The sequence below is a fragment of the Carcharodon carcharias genome, chromosome 3 (genome assembly GCF_017639515.1).
Source record: "Carcharodon carcharias isolate sCarCar2 chromosome 3, sCarCar2.pri, whole genome shotgun sequence".
NCBI classification, from domain to species: Eukaryota; Metazoa; Chordata; class Chondrichthyes; order Lamniformes; family Lamnidae; genus Carcharodon; species Carcharodon carcharias.
In genome coordinates, this window is record NC_054469.1 from 230,806,776 (window position 1) to 230,832,863 (window position 26,088).

Sequence of the window (26,088 nt, forward strand, 5' to 3'; positions counted from 1 at the left end):
GCTGTCAATTCTGCTGCCACTCGGAAGGCGAATAGAGTCCTACCAGCCTCAGCTGTCGCTCCGTCATGATGTCCTGCAGGCACCTCTGACTAGTGGTCCGTAGCATCATCAATGAAGAAGTACCATCTCTCCATGTCCAGGATCTTACATAGACAACGCTGGTGAGACATTCAACATACATGACACCTTTGCTGCTCTTCCATGTCTCACTGGCAAAGTTTGTGGTTGGTACTACCAAGGACATGTAGAATTACAGCTTCATGGCCATATTCATGGTGTTGGCTGCCTAGACCTTGTGGAGTGGCTGGATTATTGTGTGGACATCAATTTCTGCATCACCCACCCTGGAGGTGCTGCTTCCTAAGTAGGGGAAGTGGTTAATGTCCTTAATGTTCTGTTGCCTGATGGTGATGGGATGAAAGACCTTGTTGCCATCTGGTCATCATTGTCTTAGTCTTTTTACAGCTGATGCATCATCACCCTTGGCGCCTCTAAAGACTAATGACTAAGTTTTGCAGTGCATGTCAATCTTTGCCCAGCAAGGCAGTGCCATCTGTGAAATCCAGGTCAATAAACCAGTGGTGTGGCCATAGGATGCCAAATTCTACACCCATCATCACCTTAGTGATGAAATCGATAAACAAGAGGAAAAGGAATGGGGAAAAGAATGCAGTTTTGCCATATTCCTGTGATGATGCTGAAGAAGTCAGTGGTGCCCATGCTAGTCTTGATACAGCAGCTGGAGTCACAGTAGAAGGCTTTGAAGACGTTAATACACCATGACGAAATGCTATATTGTCGGTTTTGTGATATGCCAGTGGCTGCCAATGGTAGTCACTGATACATCCAAATGGGACTTCAATGTCTATCATCGAGTGGCTCAGGAGCACCACTACAGACCAAGCTGGCCGAGTCCAAAATGACATAGCTGCAAGACTGGGCCTGCAGCAGGTGGTAAGGGAATCAACAATAGGGAAAAACATACTTAGCTTAATTCTCATCAACTTGCCTGCTGCAGATGCATCTTTCCATGACGGTATCGGTAGGAGTGACCACTGTACCGTCCTGTGGAGACGAAGACCCATCTTCACATCCAGGGTACCCTCCATCGTATTGGCACTACCACCGTGCTAAATGGGATAGAGTTTGATCAGATCTAGCTACACAAGACTGGACAACTATGAGGCACTGGGGGCCATCAGCAAGAGCAGAACTGTACCCAACCACAATCTGTAGCCGCGTGGCTTGGCATATCCCCCACTCTACCATTACTACCAAGCCAGAGGGTCAACCTTGGTTCAAAGAAGTGAGCAGGCGGGAATGCCGGAAGCAGCACCAGGCATACCTGAAAATGAGGCATCAACCTGGTGAAGTTACAACACAGGACTACTCTTTGCCAAACAGCATAAGCAGCAAACGATAGACAGAGCTAAGTGATTCCACAACCAACGGAGCAGATCTAAGCTCTGCGGTCCTGCCACATCCGGTCATGAATGGTGATGGACAATTAAACATCGTGGTGGCGGTGGACAAGGGCGAGGACGCTCCACGAATATTTCCATCCTCAATGATGGGGGAGCTCAGCATATTAGCACAAAAGATAAGGCTGAAGCATTCGCAACAATCTTCAGCCAGGAGGTGCCGATTGGATGATCCACCTCGGCCTTCTCCGGAGGTACCCAGCATCACAGATGCCAGTCTTTAGCTAATTCAATTCACTCCACCTAATAATCAAGAAACTGTTGAAGGCACTGCAAAGGCTATGGGCCCTGACAATATTCCGGCAATAGTACTGAAGACTCGTGCTCCAGAAATTGTTGCGCCTCTAGCCAAGCTGTTCCAGTACAGTTACAACACTGACATCTATCCAACGATGTAGAAAATTGCCCACATATGTCCTGAACACAAAAAGCAGGACAAATCCAACCTGGCCAGTTACTGCCCCATCAATCTACTTTTGACCATCAGTAAAGTGATGGAAGAGGTCATCAACAATGCTATCAAAGTGGCATTTGCTTAGCAATAGCCTGCTCACTGATGCTCAGTTTGGGCTCCACTAGGGTCACATAGATCCTGACCTCATTACAGCCTTGGTTCAAATATGGACAAAAGAACTGAACTCCAGGAGGTGAAGTGAGTGTCACTGCCATTGACATCAAAGCAGCATTTGACTGAGTGTGGCATCAAGGAGCAAAACTGGGGTTAATGGGAAGCAGCAGGGAAAACTTCGCAGTTTGGGGTCATACTTAGAACAAAGAAATGGTTGTGGCCCTTGGAAGTTGATTATCTTAGTTCCAGGACATCACATCACTGCAGGAGTTCCTCAGGGTAGTGTCCTAGGCCCAACCATCTTTAGCTGCTTCATCAATGACCTTTCTATCATAAAAGGTCAGAAGTGGGGAGGTTCACTGGTAATTGCACTATGTTCAGCAACATTTGTGACTCCTCAGATACTGAAGCAGTCCATGTCCAAATACAGCAAGACCTGGACAATATCCAGGCTTGGGCTGAATAGTGGCAAGTAACATTCACGCCGCACAAGCGTCAGGCAATGACCATCTCCAACAAGAGAGAATCTAACCATGGCCCCTTCACATTCAATGGTGTTACCATTGCTGAATCCCCCACTATCAATATCCTGGGGGTTACCATTGACCAGAAACTGAACTGGACTAGCCATATAAATACTGTAGCTACAAGAGCAGGTCAGAGGCTAGGAATCCTGTGGCACATAACTCACCTCCTGAATCCCCAACACCCATCCATCATCTGCAAGGCACAAGTCAGGAGTGTGATGTAACACTCTCCACTTGCCTGGACGAGTGCAGCTCCAACAACACTCAAGTGGCTTGACACCATCCAGGACAAAGCAACCTGCTCAATTGACACTCCCATCCACAAACATTCACTCCCTCCACCACTGATGCACAGTGGCAGCAATGTGCACCATCCACAAGGTGCACTGCAGAAACCACACCAAGGCTCTTTAAACAGCAGCTACCAAGCCCATGACTTCTACTACCTAGAAGGACAAGGGAAGACCACCACCTTGAAGATCGCCGCCAAGCCACTCACCATCCCCACTTGGAAATATATCACTGCGCTCCTTCACGCTTGCTGGGTCAAAATCTTGGAACTCCATAACAGCACTGTGGATATACCTACACCACATGGACTGCAGCAGGTCAAGAATGCAGCTCACCACCTACCTTCAAGGGCAATTAAGGGTGGGGCAATAAAACGCTGGCCTAGCCAGCGATGCCAACATCCCATGAATTAATAATTTTCAAAAAAAATCTTTGAAATCAATGAAGTTGAGAACAAATGGCTTCTGATACTCTAGACTCTGCCCTATGATGTTCCTGACCATAAATATCCGCTCGCAGCATCATATGCCACAAGGGAAACCTGAAGACCTTGCCAGGTACTGACAGCAATGTGATGCCCCACCAGTTGTTGCAGTCACTGAGGTTTCCTTTCTTTGGCAGCTTGACGATTACTCCTTGCCTCCAGTCATCCGAGATGTCCTCTGCAGCGCAGACTTCGATGAACAGGTCCATAAGCTCTGTTGTGATGGTGTTCTTGCCATGTTTCAATAACTCTGCTGGTATCCTGGCGATTCCAGGTGCCTTGTTGCTCTTCAGGCTTTTGATGGCTCTTTGGACCTCTGATCTGGCAATTTCTCCCATGCTGATGTTCAGCTGCTGAGGTGCAGTGCTGTCAGCGAACTCTAACAGAGCTGTCATTGGGCTGGTTGAGGATCTCCCAAAAAAGTGTTCCTCCCACTTCGCCTCCTGTTCCTGGTTAGTCAATAGTGTCCTACTGTCCTTGGTGATACATGATGTTGCTTCTTGTACCAGTTAGTTCCCATCTGGTCCTGTTGTGTCTTGGAGTTGTCCCAATTTGCTTAATTGTCTCCCTCAAGCTTTTAAATCTACACAGAAATGTTTGACTCTCTTGCAGCTCCTCTTCATAGCTTTATCCAGTCTTTTGTACTGCTCATTGGAGCAAAGACGAGATGGCTGTGTTCTTTTCCTCTTGCTTTTCCCCAGCTTTCTTTCATCAATCATATTGGGTCACATTGTTGGTTCCATTCCATCTGATGGTGACTTCTGTATTCTCCTTATTCCCTCTTTTGAAGATTTCCCACTGTGCCTCGATGTTACCTGACCTCAGTAGAACTTTTGAGTCTGTTGGAGACGACCAGCCAGAAATTGTCCAATATGCTTGTCTCAGTTTCTCCATTGCAAATGGCCATTGCAACTTTGTGGTTATTGCCTTCTTCAGTTTCAGGTGGATCTTGCCTAACACAAGGTCTAAGTGGTCTGATCCTACATCAACACCTCAACAAATCCAGACATCTTGTAGTGATAACCTCCATCGACTGCTGATGAATATATAGTCAATTTCGTTCAGGGTGTTACCATCTGGAGACCTCCATGCCTTTCTGTGGATGCCATTGTGTTTGAAGAAGGTATTTCCAATGCTGAGTCCATTGCTGTTGCAAAAGACTAGCAGACACTCACTGGTTCCATCAAGCATACTTGCTGTCCAATGGCGCCTGAATTACTGGCTACTATTGACTACTGGCTATTGAATTACTGACAAAATCCATTGCTTTTAAAGCCATGACTAATCCATTAATTTCCTAAAAATGTACTAAGACAAAAATTACAATTGTCACAATGGACAAAGCTTTTCCTTAATTAGAAAACAATCAGGGAACGCAACACATTTGAGAATAATTATAGAATTAACACAATATTCCTGCCATGTTAGCTCATTTGTCTCTAAATTTTATACTGCTAACCTCCTAACTGATTTTAATTTTAAGTAAGAGGCAGCTAATTAATTGTGGCAAGATAGTTTTTCTATTTATCTTTTTCATCTCTTTTTAGAGATTCTTGTTGCACATTTTCATTATAGAAACAGAGTGCTTTTAAACAAAAAGTTAATGCAAAAAAGACATGCATTTTTGTAACTGGCTAGATCATCTTGTTCCTTTGTTAATTACTTAAACCATTCTTTTAATAATGTAGAAGAATAAAATTACAATAAAATTGATAAACAAGATATAGATTAGACAACAGTTAAAGTTGGAAAAATTAGCAGCCAATCAAACTTGCAAAAGCTTATTTTTATTGAGCAGAAATTATATATAAAGGTAACTTAGAGAAGGAATAAAAGCAGAAAATACTGAAATGTTAACTCCGTTTCTCTCCACAGATGCTGCCAGACATGCTAATATTTCCAACATTTTCTTTCTGTTTTAGGTTTCCGGTCTCCATAGTATTTTACTTTTGAACCTAGGGAAAATTGTGACAACTGGGAATTTCACTTTCTCCCTTTCACTGTAGGAGGTAGTAGAGAATTTGGATAGGATAAAAATGTATACAGAGGGTGTACTTAAAAGTTTGGCCAGATTCAATGCATTATAGATTGCTGAGGGAAGTCTGCTTGGAGATAGCAGAGGCTTTGACCACAATCTTCCAACACTTGGAGTGGTGTCAGAAGGCTGAAGGTTTCAAATGTTAGACAACACTAAAAAAAAAAGAGGGAAAACCCAGCATCTACAGGCCAGTTGGTTTAATGTGGTGAAACTTTCAGAGACAATAATCCAAGGCAAAATCGTCATTTAGCAAAATATGGGACAGCCAGCATAAATCTGAGAAGGAAAATCATGTTTGACGACTTCATTTGAACTTTTCAATGAAATGGAGAGGGTTGATAAAGGTAGCGTGGTTGACATGCGTGGGCTTTCAAAAAGTATTCGATAAAGGAACCACACAAATGAACTCTGTTAGAAAAATTGAAGCCCATGGGATTAAAACGGTAATGGTAAAGGGGTACAAAGTTGGCTACGGGAGAGAAAGCAAAGAGTAGTGGTGATTTCTTCTGTTTTCCAGACTAGAGGACTACAGGGATCAAAACTAGGAATGTTCATTTTTGATATATATTAATGGCCAGGAAGTGCATATATAAGGCATAATTTCAAAGTTTGTAGATGACATGAAACTCAAATGCAGTGCACAGAATGGAGGCTAGTAGGCTGGACATTTCAGGAGGACACAAAGATTGGTGAAATGGGCAGACACATGACAGGTAAAGTTTAATCCAGATAAGTGTGAAGCAACATTTGGTAGGAAGATTAAGGAAAGGAAATAGAAATTTAACTATGATTTTGAAAAGGTTGCAGGAACAGAGATACCTCAGGGTGTAGAGATACATATCTTTGAAGGTGGCATAGCAAGAAGGCTGTTTAAAAAAAGCATACAAAGATCACTGATTTTACAAATGGAGACAGAGTACATACACAAGGAAGTTACTCTAAACCCTAATAAAACACTGGCTGGGCCTCAACTGGTATATTGTGTCGAAAACTGAGGATCACACGTTAGGAAGGTTCATAGAACAGAATCATACTGTGAAGGGCTTGGACACAGCGCAGAGGAGATTTACTAGAATAAGACCATGGATGCTGGACTTCAGTTATGTGGAGACGCTAAAGAAGCTGTGGCTGTTCTTAACCTTCAAACTTCTATGGTGCCTTTAATATGTTAAAACCTCCCAAGGTACTTCACAGGAGCACTATCAAACACGAGACACATAGGGAGATACTTGGTCAGGTTACTTGGTCAAAGAGGTAGGATCTATGGAGTGTCTTAAAAGGAGACAGGTAGAAAAGTAGAAAGGTTTAGGGAGGAAAATTCAGTCTAGGCAGCTGAAGTCATGGCAACCCCTGGCACAGTAAATAAAATTGGGGATGTGCAAGAGATCAGAATTGGAGGGGAGTAGAAATCTTGGAAAATTTTAGGGCTGGAGGAGGTTCAGAGATAGGGGGCAAGCATGGCCATGAGGGGGAGTGAGAATTTTAAAATCAAGGGTGTGTGCTGGATTGGGAGCCAGTGTAGATTAGCAAGCACAGGGGGGGATATGTGAACAGGAATTGGTGGTTAGGATATGGGCAGAGTTTTGGATGATCTCAAGTTTAAGAAAGGTGCAATATGGTAGGCCAGTTAGGCCAGCACCGGAATAGCTGACTCTAGAGGTAATACAGCAATGGATAAAGGCTTCTGCATCAAATGAGCTGAGGCAGCAGTGGAGTGGGCAATATTACTGAAGTGGAAATAGACAGTCCTGCTGATGGAGAAGACAAAGCTAGGAAGCTTGTCGCAAAGTCAAAAACAACAGCAAAATTGCAAGTGGTCTGGTCCAGTCTCAGGCACTGGTAAAGGGAGAGGCTTGGAGTCTGTGACTATGGAAAGGAGTTAGTGGCAGAGGCTAAAGCCAATGACTTCAATGTTCCCAATATTTTGAGGAAATTTCAGCTCATCTAGTACTGGAAGTCAGACAAGCTGCATGCCAAATCAGTCAGTGGTGAGGTCGAGAGAGGTGGCAATGAAGTAGAACCAGTGTTGTTAGTGTAGATATTGAATCTAATGTCTTGTTTTCAGCTGGTGTCATGAGAGTTGTCATGTACGTATAATGAAAAATGTAAGGGACTCGAGGTAACAGTGCAGGAGCAGGCAGAGAAGTCATTCCATATGACTGGATAGATGCAATGGAACCAGGTGAGGGGAGACGAGATGGTGTGGTCATGTGTGTTAAAAAGTGCAGACAATAGAGAATGAAGAGTTCACCATGATTACAGTCACACAGGATGTCAGTTGTGACCTTGCTAAAGGCCATTTTAGTGCCCTGACAGGGGCAGAAATCTGATTGGAGAGGTTCAAACATGAAGGTTGCCAGAAAAATGGGCATGAATTTGGGAGGCAACAACACATTCAGGGATTTGAGAAGAAAGAGCAGTTTGAGATTGCAAGGACAGGAGAAGTCAAGAGTATGTCTTTTTGGAGGAAAGGGCGATGGCCGATTTGAATAGGAAGGAGACATTACATGAATGAAGAAAGCTGTTAAGAATGTTAGCTTAGAGCAGAGAAGGCTGGGGTGGAATTTATATGAATCATGAAGGGTATTGATGGCATAACTAAGGAGGAAATATTTCCAGTGGCAAAAGGGTCAGTAACGAGAATGCACAGGTTTAATGTAATTGGCAAAAAAACTAGAGGTTGAATGAGGAAAATGTATTTTTTTTTTGCACAGTGAGTTGTCATGATCTGGAATGTACTGCCTGAAAAGGTGAGGTAGTATTTTGAACAACATTCAAAAGAAAACTGGGAAAATATCTGAATGTGAATAAATTGTAGGTCTACGGGGAAAAAGGAAGGGGAATGGAGCTAATTGGGTCGCTCTTTCAAAGAGCTGGCACTGCCATGATGTGCCGACTGGTCTCCTGCTATACTGCATTGTTCCATGATTTTATGGATCAGACTTATTACAAATAAAGCTTCAGACACTTACAATATTTTTGGATAATTACCAAAACTTTATTCCACTGCATGGCACAACTAATATTTGTTTATGGACAAGTGTGCTTTTGAATTGATTTCTTTCCAGCCACTCTACATGACCAGTTTCAAACGAAATATACAAAAAATACGGTATTTTATTTTTGTAACAATTCCCATTTGGCTCACAATATAACATGGAGGTGAAATTCAAATTCAGCAGGGACACAAGCTGCCCTGGAGCTAAATCTAAACCCCTGTGGTTAGGTTTTTTGCCTTGCAAATTTATACATTTCATCCCCCATCAGGATGCACCTGATATAATGTAATAAGTGCACTTGCAAAGCTGTCATAATTTGCTAGATGTCAAATTCAGCAGAGGAAACAGTGATTTTGGGAAAGAAAGTACTGCACACATTTAAATGGGAAATCCATTAAGCCCAATTTGATTACAGAGTTCTTGATTTGTCCATCAATTTCCTTTTTCTTCCAAATTATTATTTTAAATAAAACACTAATATATTGTGACCATTTTATTTGGATGGCAGGATAATTCCATTTGCAGACTACAGCAAAACTGCAGTAACACTGCTTCTCTATGATAAATTGAAAGCAGGTGTGTTTCTAAAATGTCCCATTTTTTTCCAACTTTGGGCAGAATGCTTTGCCAAATATTAACAGGAAATAAAGGCAATATTAGGTCATTGCCTTTTTTTATTTTTCGCTCACAGGACGTGGGCATTGCTGGCTAGGCCTGCACTTATTGGCCATTCCCAACTGTCCTCGAGAAGGTGGTGGTGAGCCGCCTTGCACTCCACTGCACTCCATCTGATGTCCGTACACCCACAATGCTGTTAGGAAGGGAGTTCCAAGGTTTTGACCCCACGACAGTGAAGGAACAGCGATGCAGCTCCAAGTCAGGATGGTAACCTGCAGGTCAAGGTGTTTCCATGCATCTGCTGCGCTTGTTCTCCTAGGTGGTACAGGTCGCAGGTTTTGAAGGTGCTGTCGAAGGAGCTTGGCGAGTTGTTACATTGCATCTTGTAGATGGTACACACTGCTACCACTGTGCGTGGATGGTGGAAGAAGTGAATGTTGAAGGTGGTAGATGGGGTGTTAAGTGGGCTGCTTTGTCCTGGATGGTGTCAAGCTTCGAGTGTTGTTGGGGCTGCACTCATCCAACCAAGTGGAGAGTCCTCCATCACACTCCTGATTTGTGGAGCACCTTCTGGGGGGTTAGGAAGTGAGTTACTTGCTACAGAATCCCCAGCCTCTGACCTGCTTTTTTATTTATATAGCTAGTCCAATCAGTTTCTGCTCAATGGTAACCCCCAGGATGTTGATAGTGGTTTTATGATCACTGAATCCCCCACTGAGTTTCAAGTGGAGATGGTCAGTCTCTTGCTGCAGATGGTCACTGCCGGTCACTTGTGTGCTGTAAATGTTACTTGCCACTTATTAGCCCAAACCTGAACGCTGTCTGGGTCTTAATGCATAAATCAGCATTGCTACATTAGGGAGCCATTTTACAAGGTGATATGGAAAAAGCTGGCAGAACAAATGAATCACAAGATACCCATGAGAGAATTAGCTACACTTTTAGGAAATCCTTAAATTTTGTACTCTGTTTCAACAATTCTATTCTATTTTGCTTTTGCAAATCAGGTAACATGTGAAACAAACTTTAATATTTTCATCGTTAGTTTAACAAAAACTGTCCTCCTTGATCAATGCTTACAGGATACAATTGATTCAACAGCAACAATTAATCACAGCATAAAAATTAAGCCGACAAATATAGCAAGGCTGCATTTGGACCAGTATTTCTGTCAAGGGCTTAGAGAGCAGGCATCTAAACTCAGATGAAGGGAGAGTGGGGTTAAGTGTAGGGGTGCAGCAGGGTAAAGGCAGCGATCATTGGCTACTGCAACACAGGGCATTATTATGCTGGGACACCCTTTTGGTGGCTGGCCAAAGAGGAATTTGGCAAAATTCTAATAACAATCACCTGTCTACACATTGGCATGAGACTTGGATCTAAAAAGAAAGCAAGAATACAACTGATGTGTCTTTATTGATAACGATTCATCTGTATTTTGACTATTTAGGTTTGCTGAGTGTTTTGAGAACATGGTTTTACAATTCACTTGCCAACATTAAGCACTTAAAAAAAAAGTACACTGATTTTTATTCCAGGCTTTGCACTGGCATATAAAATGAAGGTATTTGAAATGATTGGAGGGCTGAACAAGAGAAAATCATTTATGAACACCAAGGTTTTCAAATCCATGCACTACTTAAACATTTAATACAAATTCAGGTTTATACACTAAAAGGCATGTCAGGCATGACTGCCTAAATTCATTTGAATGGGGAACATTGTAGCCCATACCCCATCATTGCAGGCTAGATTTAAATTGAGATCCTGAGGTGAAAACGACATCGTGAGAGTTCACTGCAATATAGTGGATTAGTAGAGTGTCCTTTTATTTTCAAATACAATTGTATCCCAAATGGTTTGAGGAAAGGTTTACACATAAATAAGTCAGGCAACAGAGCGAATGGTTGGCAACACTGATCGGAGTACATATTTTTCCAAATCTTGAATGTTACTGAAAAGAAATGGTGGTAGAGGAAACACCCTTGATACTCGCACCTACTTCTTCACTAACGTTAGAACTTCACTAACATTAGTAGCAGAGGAAAATAAATTCTATTAAAAAAAAGCAGATAACTTGTAATAAGTGACAGCTGAACAGGGTCTGAGGATGAAATTTGGGGCTGGGGTAATGAAAGATTTGGGATCACAAGAAGGAGAATTAAAAGCATAAAATCTAATATGGAAAAAGCAAAATATACTCATCGAAAGAAAGCTCATTATTGTTAAAAGGCACGGGGAGAAATGACAATGGATCTGGGAAATTAGAAGGGAGACTGCAGGATCTGAAATTTGTGTGGAGATTACAGAAGACACATTGACCTTATGAGAATAAAAGTTAATCGATTATAAGCTTAAAATTTGTAGGTTAAGGCCATCTTTGAGCTTAAGCTATCATATATAGCATATATCATAGTTCAAAATGCATATACTTTGACTTAAGATAAATCATTTCTACAATCAGATAGATAGCACTTTGGTTAAAAAACCTGACCAGGTTAAATACCATGGAATCACAATGATTGAAGAAACTAACTAAAATGATTACATGAACAACTTCAAGCACTGAACAGAATATCTTTAAGAATTATTTTGACAAAAATAAGACAGGAAAATGCTTCTTCCACAAAATTAGCAATTTTATTTTTTATTTTCCCACTGCAAGAACAGCAACAGCCAATTTTCACTCCAATCTCTTGGCAACCCGACTGCAATTTTCATAACTGAGGTATGGTGTAAAATTCAGCAGGTTGCTACTATAGTTGGCATTCCTTGAATGTCAAATGACCTGGGGTGAATTGCATTTAGGGTGCACTGCACTGAATATCAAATGTCCAATAAGATAAAAAGGATTTAGGGCATGATTTATTTTCGACATAAATGCATGAAATGCTCAGCACAAAATTTTCATATTTTTTCAAAATTCCAGTATATTTCAACATGAAAGGCAACGGTGTATGGGAACTAGATAATGTTTGTCTTCCAAATTGTCCTTCTATCAGCCAACCTGGATCATACTGATGGCATGCATGGTAGGCCACCAAAAAGAGTCAGGGTAAAACTAAAAGAGTTTATTCTTGATCTGAGGATCCTTAATGTTAAACATTGAATTCTATTTGTATTGGAGAATGCCAAAAGTGAAAGTTTATATCTAATGCTTAGATGCCACCATGGCAACTGATGAGAGATTGGTTAAATAAGTCTGCAGAGTTTTTTTTTGGGTGGGAATGTACTGGAACAGATTTCATTATTTTGCAGTTTTACAGAATGTAACCAGGGCATTGAAATAATCGATAATTCATATTGAGCTGCCGCAATGATTTTTCAATGGCCAATTATTCAGCTTTTATTAAAAATTAATATACAATAATGCAAACACATTCACACTTACCTTTTCCATTAAATGATAATGCTGAAGCTGTTGCTCCCGTCACCGGCAGTTGCAGCTGGGGTGATAATGGTTGTGTCCTTGGCCTGGTTCCCATTCTGGCTCTCTCTGTTCCAGGGACAAGCAAAGCCCCAAATGGCTTTTCAATAGCCAGGTCTGGTGCTACAGAGTCTGGATTCTGTGACATTTGCTCTAATCTATCTGATGAGGTATCCTGAAAACCATCAACAACTATCCTATTCTTTAGGGGGCTTCTGGGAACTAGGATTTTGATGCCAGATTTAGTAAGGTCCATCGTCTTCCTACTGGAGAAAGTCTGTGAGCTGGTTTTTCGATATTTCTGGTGACTTGACAAGAACTGGCTGGAGCTTTTTGAATCACAGTCTTTACCAACTCCTGGTGATCTGGGAGAAGACTTTGACAGAGAACTGTTGGTCGACCGAGAAATCTGTTTTCGAGCATTGTTTAGAGTGTGTTTGTTTGTTCTGGAAAAAGGTCCATCTTTCTGTTTATCACTGTGCTGCCTGTTAAACTCCAGAATATACTCCTCACAGTTCACCAGATGATGTTCTGGTTCCCATGTGTCATCATCACTGTCATAACCTTTCCACCGGACCAAGTACTCTGTTCGCCCTTTTTTATTTTTCCTCTTGGCCACAATTCTCTCTACCTATTAAATCAGGAAACAAAGGAATCAGTGACACAGAACTTGTTGTGGGTTAGGCGCTAAATTATGAGGGTTAATGCTACTCTTCCAATCAAAGGAGTTATTCTGGTAAATGACCAAGTCTAGAATTGTGTCCAAACTTTATTCAACATTTCCACAAACATATAAGATGATTACAATCTGTTGAGGAAATGTACTATTAGATCCGATGCAGTAGCCAAATGTAAAAACATGCATGGAAAGTACAGTTGTATACAATAGTTGTAGTACCATAAGAGAATATATTGTGAACCAAATGAAAATACACAGAATTTAAGCAGCAGGAAAGGATCTAGAGGCTCAAAAAGCTGAACCATTTTTGATTGATGATAATCATACTCACCCACTTACAAGAAGAATAGAAACATACAGGACTGAAAAAGATCATTGCAATCTGTCTGACCACCCCGCAACCTCACCCCCCTCCACCTACTGTCTTCTCACCACATCCTTCAGACTTCCTGCTCCAAAAATTAGCTGGTTGCTTCTTGAATATATCTATTTGTACCAATAATTTTTCCAAAGTCTATTATCCTCCAACGAATTAAATTTCTTACCATCTAATTTTCAATTTTGTGCCGAGACATTTGAACCCTTGGCCTTAGTGACATGTGGCATTTGTCCCCTTTGCTTGGAGCATCTCTCCCAATCTCCTCCATAGTTTTGAATAATTAGTACCCTTGAAATTTCCTCTCTTCCAAAAGGAAGAAACCCAAATTTCTTAACTCTCCTTCAGGACTTGAACTCATTGTTATCCAGATTTTTCTTTATTGCTGCTCATTACAGTATTTTCCTTCCAACAATTACATGATCATAAATAGTGTGGTTCTTTCGATCTGTACTGAACTTTACAGAATTGTTACAGTACAGGAGGTGGCCATTCGGCACATTGTGTCTATACCAGCTCTCTGAATGAGCAATCCCCTTAATTCCTTCTTCTGCCTTCTCCCCATAATCCTGCAAATTCTTCCTTTTCAGATAACGGTCTAATTCTTTTTTGAATGCTTTGGCTGAACTTGCCTCCACCAGAGTCTCAGGTAGTGCATTCCAGACCTTAACATCTCACTATGAGAAAAAGTTCTCCCTCATATTTTTTTTTATTCTTTAGCTAATTAGTTTAAATCTGTGCCTTATCATTCTCAATCCTCTCTCGAGTGGGAACAGTTCCTCCCTATCTATTTTGACCAGACCCCTCATGATTTTGAATACCTCTATCAAATCTCCTCCCAGCCTCCTTTTCTCTAAGCAAAACAGTTCTAACTTCTCCAATCTCTCTTCATAACTGAAGCTCCTCATCCATGGAATTATTCTCGTGAATCTTTTCCACACTCTCTTCAATGCCTTCACATCCTACTCCTCTGTAACCTAGTCCATTATTTAAAACAAAACTGGAGAACGTTGGAAGCAATTAGCAAATCAGACAGGGTTATTCCAGATTTACCTGGCCTTTCTCTCTCCCCCCGCCCCCCCTCCCCCCAAATGGTCTTTATAGATTTATCCACGTTAACCTCAGCTTTTCTGATCAGCATACTGCATAATGGTTTCATTTAATATAGATTTTCCTCTTTTGGCTCCTTGCTCTTTTACAAAGTTACTTTAACCTTAATCCACATTGAACTGCATCTGCTTTACTGAATTACCCAAAAGGATCCAGTTGACACTTGTTACTCCAGGCAAAGCCTTTGCTGCAGGATTTGTCTGATCAATAAACGTCCCAGAATAACAGGTTCAAGGTGGAATATTCAAAAAAAAAAGGAATGTGCAATAAACACAATTTATGAAAATACAATAAACTGAAATCATTTGCTGTAAATGTTGTGAAGTGTCCCTGGGAAAAGTGCCAGAGTTAGCTATATTCCCTACATCCCATTGGGAGCTCAATAATGCCAACAAACTGAGGGAATAAAGCCACTAGGGAGAGTGATCAGGGCTTGCCTCGAGCAGAGGGAGTGAGGTAGGGAGACACGTGGCAGAAATTATGATTGTGACATGATGGGTAGCAGATGGGAACAGACAGTTACAAAAGCAAAATACTGTGGATGCTGGAATTCTGAAATGAAAACAGAAAATGCTGGAAATACTCAGCAGGTCTGGCAGCCCTGAAACATTAACTCTAGTTTGTCTCTCCACTGAGGCTTCTAGTCCTCCCTGTTAGAATTCATGCCAGTTGAAGTCAAGACCAAGAGAGCTTATTGTCTTTGTTCAGTCTCATACCTCTCCTTCCAACCCCCAGTGTCCCAACTGACCCTTATTTATATGATCAAAATACTTAATTAAACAATGCCCTTGACCTGTCTATCTTAACAATATAACTAACGTACTATTAGCACTCCTGAGTATTTTCCAGCACTGTTTTTGTTTAAGTTGGTGACAATTGCTAGATTCAGCATCTGGACAACAGTTGGATCTATGGTCAAAGCCATACAAGCAACAACAGAAGCAAGAATGCTATCTGAAGTAACAAGGCAGTCATAATAGCTTCAATGCTTCCATTTAATAATTGCTTCTTCAGAAAAGCAAGTTCATGAAATCATCATAACTGTCTTGATTCTAGACAATGCAGGTATAAAACATCCCCCGATGAATGGTGGAATTATCAAAGAATCCAGATGAGAGTTTGATTACACAGATGTTGTATATAGTTTTTTCCACTCCAACCTTCTCAACTGTTGCAACGGAGTGAGTGCAATGGATCTGAATCTCAAACAAACTATTAATGTTATTTGTATAATCCAGATCTGGTCAGACAGTTCATAGATTACATAGAAGTTACGACACAGAAGCAAGACATTCAACCCAACCAGTCCTTGCTGACAGTCACCATCCACATGAGGAAATAGTTCCAATTGCACTTATCCACCTAGTTTCTATATCCCTCTAATTACATTTGATTCTTCTACCTATCCATTCCACTCCTGAAATAAGTTTCTGCCTAAAACAGGAGGTCTGAATGTGAATTCCACAGGCCAAGACTTATGTGTGAAGATGTTTCGCCAGTCATCTGTTCCAAATCTCTTACATTTAATCTTATAGCCCTCTTTCTTGACAGCAACAATTGTGCCTATCTAGGGAATGCTGAAAAAGCTCAGCAAGTCAGGCAATATCTGTGGAGTGAGAAACAAGTTAATGTTTCATGTTGATCAGCTGCTACTTTGACCTTTATTCCAGTCCATCTTGGGATGATTAAAATTGTTGCTCTTGCATGTCATTCAAAACTGTTTACTTGTAATAGCCGAAATTGTACTGTTTGCCTACTTATTTTTAATGTTATATGTACTTAACACAACCACCTCTCCCACATCCCAACCTAACCAAGGCATCTTTATATGTTATAAAAACAAAAAACTGCAGATGCTGGAAATCCAAAACAAAAACAGAATTACCTGGAAAAACTCAGCAGGTCTGGCAGCATCGGCGGAGAAGAAAAGAGTTGACGTTTCGAGTCCTCATGACCCTTCAACAGAACTAGGCGAATCCAAGGAGAGGGGTGAAATATAAGCTGGTTTAAGGTGGGGGGGGGGGGGGGGGGGGGGTGGTGTGAGAGAAGTGGAGGGGGTGGTGTGGTTGTAGGGACAAGCAAGCAGTGATAGGAGAGCAGATAATCAAGATGTCACAGGCAAAAGAACACAGAGGTGTTGAAGTTGGTGATATTATCTAAACGAATGTGCTAATTAAGAACGGATGGTAGGGCACTCAAGGTATAGCTCTAGTGGGGGTGGGGGGGCATAAAAGATTTAAAAATAACGGAAATAGGTGGGAAAAGAAAAATATATATAAAAAATTGGAAAAAACAAAAGGACAGGGGAAGAAACAGAAAGGGGGTGGGGATGGAGGAGGGAGCTCATGATCTAAAGTTGTTGAATTCAATATTTAGTCCGGAAGGCTGTAAAGTACCTAGCTGGAAGATGAGCTGCTGTTCCTCCAGTTTGCATTGGGCTTCACTGGAACAATGCAGCAAGCCAAGGACAGACATGTGGGCAAGAGAGCAGGGTGGAATCCCAATGCAGTCTCCTCTACATTGGAGAGACCAAACGTAAACTGGGCCACCACTTTGCAGAACACCTGCGGTCTGTCTGCAAGAATGACCCAAACCTCCCTGTCACTTGCCATTTTAACACTCCACCCTGCTCTCTTGCCCACATGTGTGTCCTTGGCTTGCTGCATTGTTCCAGTGAAGCCCAACGCAAACTGGAGGAACAGCACCTCATCTTCCGACTAGGTACCTTACAGCCTTCTGGACTAAATATTGAATTCAACAACTTTAGATCTTGAGCTCCCTCCTCCATCCCCACCCCCTTTCTGTTTCTTCCTCCTTCCTTTTGTTTTCTCCAATAATTTATATAGATTTTTCTTTTCCCACCTATTTCCATTATTTTTAAATCTTTTATGCACCCCCACCCCAACTAAAGCTATACCTTGAGTGCCCTGCCATCCATTCTTAATTAGCACATTCGTTTAGATAATATCACCAACTTCAATGCCTGTGTTCTTTTGTCTGTGACATCTTTTGATTATCTGCTCCTATCACTGCTTGCTTGTCCCTACAACCACACCACCCCCTCCACTTCTCTCTCTCTTTCCCCCCCCCCCCCCCAAAACAACCTTAAACCAGCTTATATTTCACCCCTCTCCTTGGATTCACTTAGTTCTGTTGAAGGGTCATGAGGACTCAAAACGTCAACTCTTTTCTTCTCTGCCGATGCTGCCAGACCTGCTGAGTTTTTCCAGGTAATTCTGTTTTCATCTTTATGTTATGTTGTTCTAGCATGGTGAGAGACTGAAAAATATTGGGATTTAGAAAGCCTTGGGTGCTCATGTACATAATCACAAAAAAGTTGACCTGCAGGCAAAGCAAGCAATTAGGAAAGCAAATAGTATGTTAGCCTTTATTACAAATGGATTGGAGCATAAAATTAAAGTCTCATTGAAATTATATAGGGCCTAGGTGAGATTACACCTGGTGTACTGCATGGAGTTCTGGTTTCCTTACCAAAGGAAAGATCTACTTGCCTAAGGGGCAGTGCAATAAAGGTTCCCTAGCTTGATTCCTAGGAGGGAGGAGGGGGCATTGTTCATTGAAGAGGGATGAGTAGACTAGGCCTATGTTTCCTAGCGCTTGAGGAATGAAACATATAAAATTCTTAAATGTAGATGCTGGGAAGGATGATTTCTCTGGCTAGTGAGTGTAGAAACATGGGTCAGTGTCTTATTCTAAGGGGTCAGCCACTTCAAATAAGATGTGAAACTTCTTCATTCAAAGGGTTGTGCATCATCAGATCTCTACCTGAGTGTGCTGTGGATGCTCAGCAGCTAATTATATTCAAGACAGAGCTCAATGGATTTGAGGATACTAAGGGAATCAAGAGTTATGGGGATAGTGCATGAAGAAAGGTGGATTGAAGTAGAAGATCAACAATGATCTAGTTGGATGGAGGAGCAGACTGGAGGGCTGAATGACTTACCCCTGGCTCCTTATAGCCATCCTTTGCTGGAGAGAAAGCAAGACCATTTTTTGCTGGTCCAGACCGGGTAGTGTGAGCACTGAGAGGAGAGTGCGAAAGGAGCGAGGAAAAAAGAGGGAGAGGGGGAGGGAGAGAAAAGAAAGATGAAGCGTTTCAAGGCTTTTTCTGATAAATTCTCTCAGAAAATAGAGGTATGACTGGACACCTCAAACCTGTTTGGTGCACATCCTCCTCCATTTGGGAACTCCAGGCCAATTACAAACATACGAATTAGGAGCAGGAGGCAGCCATTCCACCATTTGTGGCTGAACTGACTGTGACTCCCAACTCCACCTTTCAGCCTGCGCCAGATTCCCTTTGACTCTCTTGTTAGTCAGGAATCTATCTACCTCTGCCTTATAACTCTTCAACGACCCTGCCTCCACTGCTCTTCTCTGAGAAGCAGAGTTCCACAGGCTCACAGCCCTCAGAAAAAAATTTCCCCTCATCTGTCTCAAATAGGAGACAACTAGTTCTCTAGTTCTAGTGCCTCTTAGTTCTAGTTTCTACCACATGGGGAAACATCCTTTCAACATTCACCCTATCAAGTCCCGTCAGGATGTTTCATGAAGATTCTCATTAACCTGGACACCCTCATGTTCAGAAGTGTTGTCAGCTGGATGAGTCTGAGTTCCAGGTTTTGTAGCTTGAATATCAGCTGGTGTCACTGTGGTGCACCCGCGAGAACGAGAGATTTATGGATAGCATGTTCACCCCATGGCTTAAGTGTGTGCTGCAGACAGAATGAGTGACCGCCAGAAGGTCAAGCAGTACCAGTTCAGTCCTGAATACCGGTAAAGGTGAAGGTTCCTCTGGGAAGGGCAGCCAAAGCCAAGTTCAAAGCACCATGGGTGGCTCAAATGTCCAGAGGGTTTGAGTAAGATTGGAAAAGCAATAGTAATAAAGCATTCTAGTTAGAGGAACAGACAAGAGTTTCTGCAGCTGGAGAAGTGATTCCAGGATGGCACTTGACCTTGACCTTTGTGCCAGGGAGGTAACATGTGTCACTGAGTGGATTGCAGAGGGAGGAGAAGGGAGCAGGAATAGTCAGATGTCATGGTCCACATTGGTACCAACATGGGTAGAAAGGGGGATGACGACCTGCAGGCAAATTTCAGGGAGCTAGGAAGGAGACTAGCAAGCAGGGCCTCAAAGGTAGCAATCTCCTGATTACTCCTGACGTGCAAACTGGTGAGTATAGAAATAGGATAGAGCAGATGAATGCGTGCTTGGAGAGGAGGTGCAGGAGGGAGGACTTTAGATTTCTGGGGCATTTAAGAGTGGTTCTGGGGAAGATAGGTCTTATACAGGCCAGACTGGTTGCACTGCAACAGAGCTAGGCCAATGTCCTTGTGCAATTTGCTACTAGTGTTGAAGAGGGTTTAAACTAATTTAGAAGGGGGCAGAAACCAAGACATAGCATTAGAAAGGAGAAACAAGATGTACAATGGATTGGGAGAGATAGATAACATGATAGTGAGAAGTAGTATGATCCCACCTTGAACCTAATACCTTACTAAGTGAAAGGTAATAAGATCTACATCAGGTTTACAGTGCAAGTATGCAAACACATGAGGCGTGGTAAATAAAGTTGATGAGTTACAGGTGCAAATAACCATATGGGATCATGATATCGTGGCAACAGACAACTTGCTCAAAAAGGGGCAGGACTGGGTACTAAATATTCCTGGATACAAGGTGCTCAGGAAAGATAGGGAAGGAAAAGAGGAAGGGTAGCAGTGATGATTAAAGAGAATATTACAGGGCTGGAGAGAAAGGACGCCCTGGAGAGATCAAGGACAGAATCTACTTAGTTGGAGCCAAGAAAGAGTGGCACCATTACACTACTGGGTGCAATCTACAAGACCAAATAGTAGGAAAGATAAAGAGGAACAAACTTGCAGAGGAGCAGAAACTATATATAGTTATATCTGGGGAGGGGGTGGTTTATTATCCTTAAACAGACTGGGATAGTAATAGTCTAAAGGGCAGAGAGGTTTCTGAAGTGTATTGAGGAGAAATTTCTTGATCAATATGTTTCCAGCCCAACAAGGAAGGTGTTGCTGGATCTGGCCTACAGAATGTGGTAGGTCAAGTGGAACAACTGAGTAGAACATTTAGGGGACAGCAATAACAGCTCACATGATCACACATTACAAAAGGAGAGTGGGAATCAGGGTCAGAGGCAAGCAATTAAGTCAGTAGTGCCTACTATTTTCTCACTAAAATCATTCTAAAGGTTCAAAAGTTTCCCTATGATAAAAAGAATTTATATAGCACTTTTCACGACTTCAGAGAATTCCAATACCCTTACTTCACAATCAATTAGGTAGCTTTGATGTGCAGCTCTTTTTGTGATATAGGAAGATGCCTGCATTATTGTACCACTTAAAACACATTCACTGTTGGACCTTGGTGACATTGTAACATGCTTAATACCTGCCATTATATTAGGAAAAGCAAAGCATGCAGTAAACTTCAGTGCTTGCACAAAAAGTCATGCTGACAAAGTTTAATATTGAAATCAGAAACAATATTTTAATGTTTTCCTTTATGGAAGATGCCAACTTTTATAAAATGCTGCCAAAATATTTACAAAATGCAAAGGACAAAAAATCCAACTTTTAATTTTTTTAAACCATGTAGACTAGAAAAATTGAGCTATTAAAACTATTCAGAGCTATGGCAAGCATGCAATTAGCAGGAATATAAATTCAGGAGTTAGGATACACGGTAAGTATCCTTCCGTATGTTATTCAGAATCTTGAACAGTGCAAAAAAAAGCAGGACTTATGAAGTAACTTACACTATCACTCATGGTGATTTATTCTTCCCACCACTCTGCCATTACCTAACACTGATCGGCAACGTAGCAACCAATTTGTTTACAATGAGCTCTTACAAACAGCAATGTGATGATTACCAGATAATTTGTTTTTGTGATGTTGATTCAGGGATAAATATTGGACTAGGGCACCAGGGATAACACCCTGCTCTTTGAAATAGTGGCATGGGAACTTTTACGTCCTCTTGAATGGCTCATCTGAAAGACAGCAACTCTGAGAGCATAGCACTTGCTTAGCACTAAATTGGGACTCGAATCCACAACCTTCTGATCGAGATGGGAGTGTGTTACTGATTGAGCCATGGCTGACACCTGTGACACATTCTAATTACAAATGCCAGAAAATATGGAGTGGCATATTGATGACGAGATTGATGCTGGAGACAAATCACCCATCTTGCCACTACAGGAAGATCTGAGCCATTAAAACATTTGTTACTATTCGATGAAGTTGGCTTATTTGTGCATTGGCAATTGTTGTAACTTCACAGTAAAAGGGCAGAATGTGAATCAGCAGCATCTAGCAAAATAATTTTTTTTAAAAATAAGATGCAAGTTTGCGAAGCAGAAAAACAAACACCGGCATTTTGTCCAAATGCTACCTTACTGTATAGAGCAGTTAAGACGTACAGTAATCCCTCATTTTAAGTTTCCCCAGTTTAAAGTTGCCTCGTTTTAAATTAGTTTTCTTTTAGGTCCATTTTCCCTGATTTAAGTCGCGATTCTGCTTTAGAGTAGTTTCATATCATCATCACTGTCATTTTTCAATGCACATCATCACTGTGCATCTTCATTGCCATCTGTCTTCATTGGCCCATGTGTCATCGTGCATTGACTCCCTTTGTGTAACATGGGGTCTTGTGACCCAATCGGTGCCATTGTTATGTCTGTACTGCATTCAAGGCAACAGACTTTTTTTTAAATCCCAGAGGCATCCAAAGCAAGAATGGTTTCTTTTCAAGCAAAAATTTGGATTTAAGTTTTGGGAGTTTCAGGAGTGCCTCCTATGGGTGAGACTTTTAAATTAGTTTTAAACGTGAGCCAGAAACGTCCAGTAAGCGCTAGTAAGGTGCCTGCTGCTACAAAGCATACAAGAAAAGCCATCAGTCCCGCAGTGAAATTGGAGGTTTTAAAGTGTCTTGAGGCTGGTGAGTGTTAGCTAATTTGAATTTGTACAGGATCTCTTTTATTTAATTATTTTTTATTTCAAAAGTTATTTCATCTAGCAATGCTCAGTGCTGTACACATTTGGTATAGTATAAAAACAAAAAACTGCGGATGCTGGAAATCCAAAACAAAAACAGAATTACCTGGAAAAACTCAGCAGGTCTGGCAGCATCGGCGGAGAAGAAAAAAGTTGACGTTTCGAGTCCTCATGACCCTTCAGCAGAACTGAGTGAATCTTAGGAAAGGAGTGAAATATAAGCTGGTTTAAGGTGGGTGGGGGGGAGGCGGGAGATGATGCCACCACCAAACACATCTTCCCTTCACCCCCCCGGCAGCATTCCGTAGGGATCGTTCCCTCCGGGACACCCTGGTCCACTCCTCCATCATCCCCTACTCCTCAACCCCCACCTATGGCCCTCCCCATGCCCACGCAAAAGATGCAACACCTGCCTCTTCACTTCCTCTCTCCTCACCGTCCAAGGGCCCAAACAATCCTTTCAAGTGAAGCAGCATTTCACTTGCATTTCCCCCAACTTAGACTACTGTATTCATTGCTCCCAATGCAGTCTCCTCTACATTGGAGAGACCAAACGTAAACTGGGCAACCGCTTTGCAGAACACCTGCGGTCTGTCCGCAAGAATGACCCAAATCTCCCTGTTGCTTGTCATTTTAACACTCCACCCTGCTCTCTTGCCCATATGTCTATCCTTGGCTTGCTGCATTGATCCAGTGAAGCCCAATGCAAATTGGAGGAACAGCACTTCATCTTCCGACTAGGCACATTACAGCCTTCCGGACTGAATATTGAATTCAACAACTTTAGATCTTGAACTCCCTTCTCCATCCCCACCCCCTTTCTGTTTCTTCCCCCTTCCTTTTGTTTTTTCCAATAATTTATATAGATTTTTCTTTTCCCACCTATTTCCATTATTTTTAAATCTTTTATGCCCTGCTAGCCTTTCCACCCCACCCCCACTAGTGCTGTACCTTGAGTGCCCTACCATCCATTCTTAATTAGCACATTCGTTTAGATAATATCACCAAAATCAACACCTCTGTGTTCTTTTGTCTGTGACATCTTTTGATTATCTGCTCCTATCACTGCTTGCTTGTCCCTACAACCACCCCAGCACCCCCCAACTTCTCTCTTTCCCCCCCTACTCCCACACGCACCCCCCCCCCCCACCCCCACCCACCCACCTTAAATCAGCTTATATTTCACTCCTTTCCTAAGATTTACTCAGTTCTGCTAAAGGGTCATGAGGACTCGAAACGTCAACTCTTTTCTTCTCCGCCGATGCTGCCAGACCTGCTGAGTTTTTCCAGGTAATTCTGTTTTTGTTTTACATATGGTATAGTATTTCAACTTGTACATAGTTTCTTCCAGGTGAGAAATGGCCAATGGAACCCAACTCCAGCTTTAACATTGATTCCTATGGTACCCATGATTCACATAGTTGTTTCACTTAATGTTGCTTCTGTTAAAGTCATGATTTCTAGGAAAGCAACACAACTTAAAATGAGAGCTTACTGTACTGGTGATAAATAAATACTTTCTATACTGTATCCTTCTACTGTAGAATTAATACGTCCTTCCAAAAACCATGTTGCTGCAAAAAGTGAAATGCTTTATACACTTCTAAAAACAATTTCAACATAAGTATCAATACACTGTCAACCTATTGCCACTGTGCAGATTAGAGTATTGCAATTGTACATTTTTCAACATGCGATATCGTAACAAATCAAATCTGCTTCCGAATTCAAACACAACAAATAAAGCACCTAATAGCATATCACATTATCCAGACTGCTAAAACAAGAAAACCAATGGGTGTACCAGTTCAACACAAATGGACTGATTCACAATTCCATATAAATATGGATAATGGCACCCTGAGACTTCCAAAAGCTGTGCTTCAGCACTTTTCCGTAGACTCCAGACACAACTTAATAGTTAAGGTTTTTTGATCAAATTATCTTATTAGTTCTTTCATTTGGAGAAGGAAAATCATAAATTTGGTTGTATTTATCTGCATTTTTTAAAAAAAAACTTTAAATTTCTGGTTAATGGTTTGGACCAGATTCAAATCTATAATAGAACAAAGTCTGAGCTGAAAGTTTGGTTCTCGATCCTAAACTTACGAATGCAATATAAGCAGCTGTTGTTTATTCTCTAGATGTAAATGATGTATTGCTCTGCTGATGTGACTAACACGATAGAGCTTCACATTAGAACAGGAATAGGCCATTAAGCCCCATGAGTTTGTTCTGCCTTTCAATTAGATTAGATAGCTGATCGATATTTTAACTCCATGTACTTCTTGGTTTCATAATCTTTAATAACTCATGCTGAACAAAAATTTATCAGTCAACTGACCCTTGCAGCCTCAACAGCTTTTTGGCAGAACTCCAGATTTTCACTGTGTATGGGGATGTGCTTCCTGGCCAGCCCAGCTCTAATTTCATGGTAATACCCCCATGTTCTGAGCTCCCCCATCAGATGAAGTGGTTTCTTTCCACCTTATCAACTCTTTTAATCCTCAAAAATCTCGATTGGATCACCCTATAATCTATATTCAAGAAAGACAAGTCTCATCACATCTACATGTCCTCAATTTAATCCTTATAACCCAGGTACCTTTCTGGTAAATCAATGCTGTATGCCCTCCAAAAGGAAAATATATCCCTCCTAAGGTGCCGTTCCCAGAGCTGAACTCTAAATGAGGTCTAAACAGAGCTCTTCACAGGTGTAACATAGCTTTATCTCGAGGATTGAAATACAGAGGTAGAAGTTAACAGTCCATTAGCCTTTTAAACTATTTATAGTTCCTGACCACTAGCTTTTAGCTTTCTGTACATGAACCACTACATCTCCCTGCTCTTCCATAGCAGATTCATCTTCCTTGGGTCGAAAGTGGATGACTGCACACTTCCCTATGTTGAACTCCATCCATCAAATGACCCTTTGCAACATTCTGCTCCCATCTACAGTATTTACTACTTCACCTAAATTAGTATCACCAGCAAATTTAGAGTCCATATAAACAACATCCATAGGTAGTACATTTGTGACCTCCTCAAAAAATTCAATTAAGTTTGTAAAACATGGCTTACTCATTACAAGCCCATGCTAGCACTCAAATATGGGAATTATTACAAGGAAATTATCATGCATACTTTCAATACTTCCAGTCTCTTAATACTTATCCTCCACAAGTAACAATTCTTATCCAATGTGTATACCCAGGTCCAATGCCTCTGTTAGGAGATCCAAAAACTTACCTTAATTGGTGAGTGGTGGCCAGGAATTTCAAATCCTGACAGGCTTTGAGGGTTTCTGTGTCTGCGCAGACTGGGAGCAGGCAGCGCAAGCGCAATCTGGCATTTTATGGCTCTTTGCACTGAGAACATGAACCCAGTGTTCCTGTGTAAAAGGAAAATGGCGTGAAACTGGATCATGTGACCAGGAGC

The 26,088-nt window shown here is 41.5% G+C and overlaps 1 protein-coding gene across 2 annotated transcripts in view; it reads right to left on the reverse strand.

Moving 5' to 3' along the window:
• The window catches only part of cdyl (chromodomain protein, Y-like), a 190,337-nt gene that overhangs the window by 42,783 nt on the left and 121,466 nt on the right, over positions 1-26,088 (reverse strand). For both annotated transcript variants that reach the window (XM_041184993.1, XM_041184994.1), the window contains one exon: positions 12,398-13,064. In XM_041184993.1, the coding sequence (XP_041040927.1) occupies positions 12,398-13,064 (667 nt within the window). The remainder of the gene's footprint in view (positions 1-12,397; positions 13,065-26,088) is intronic.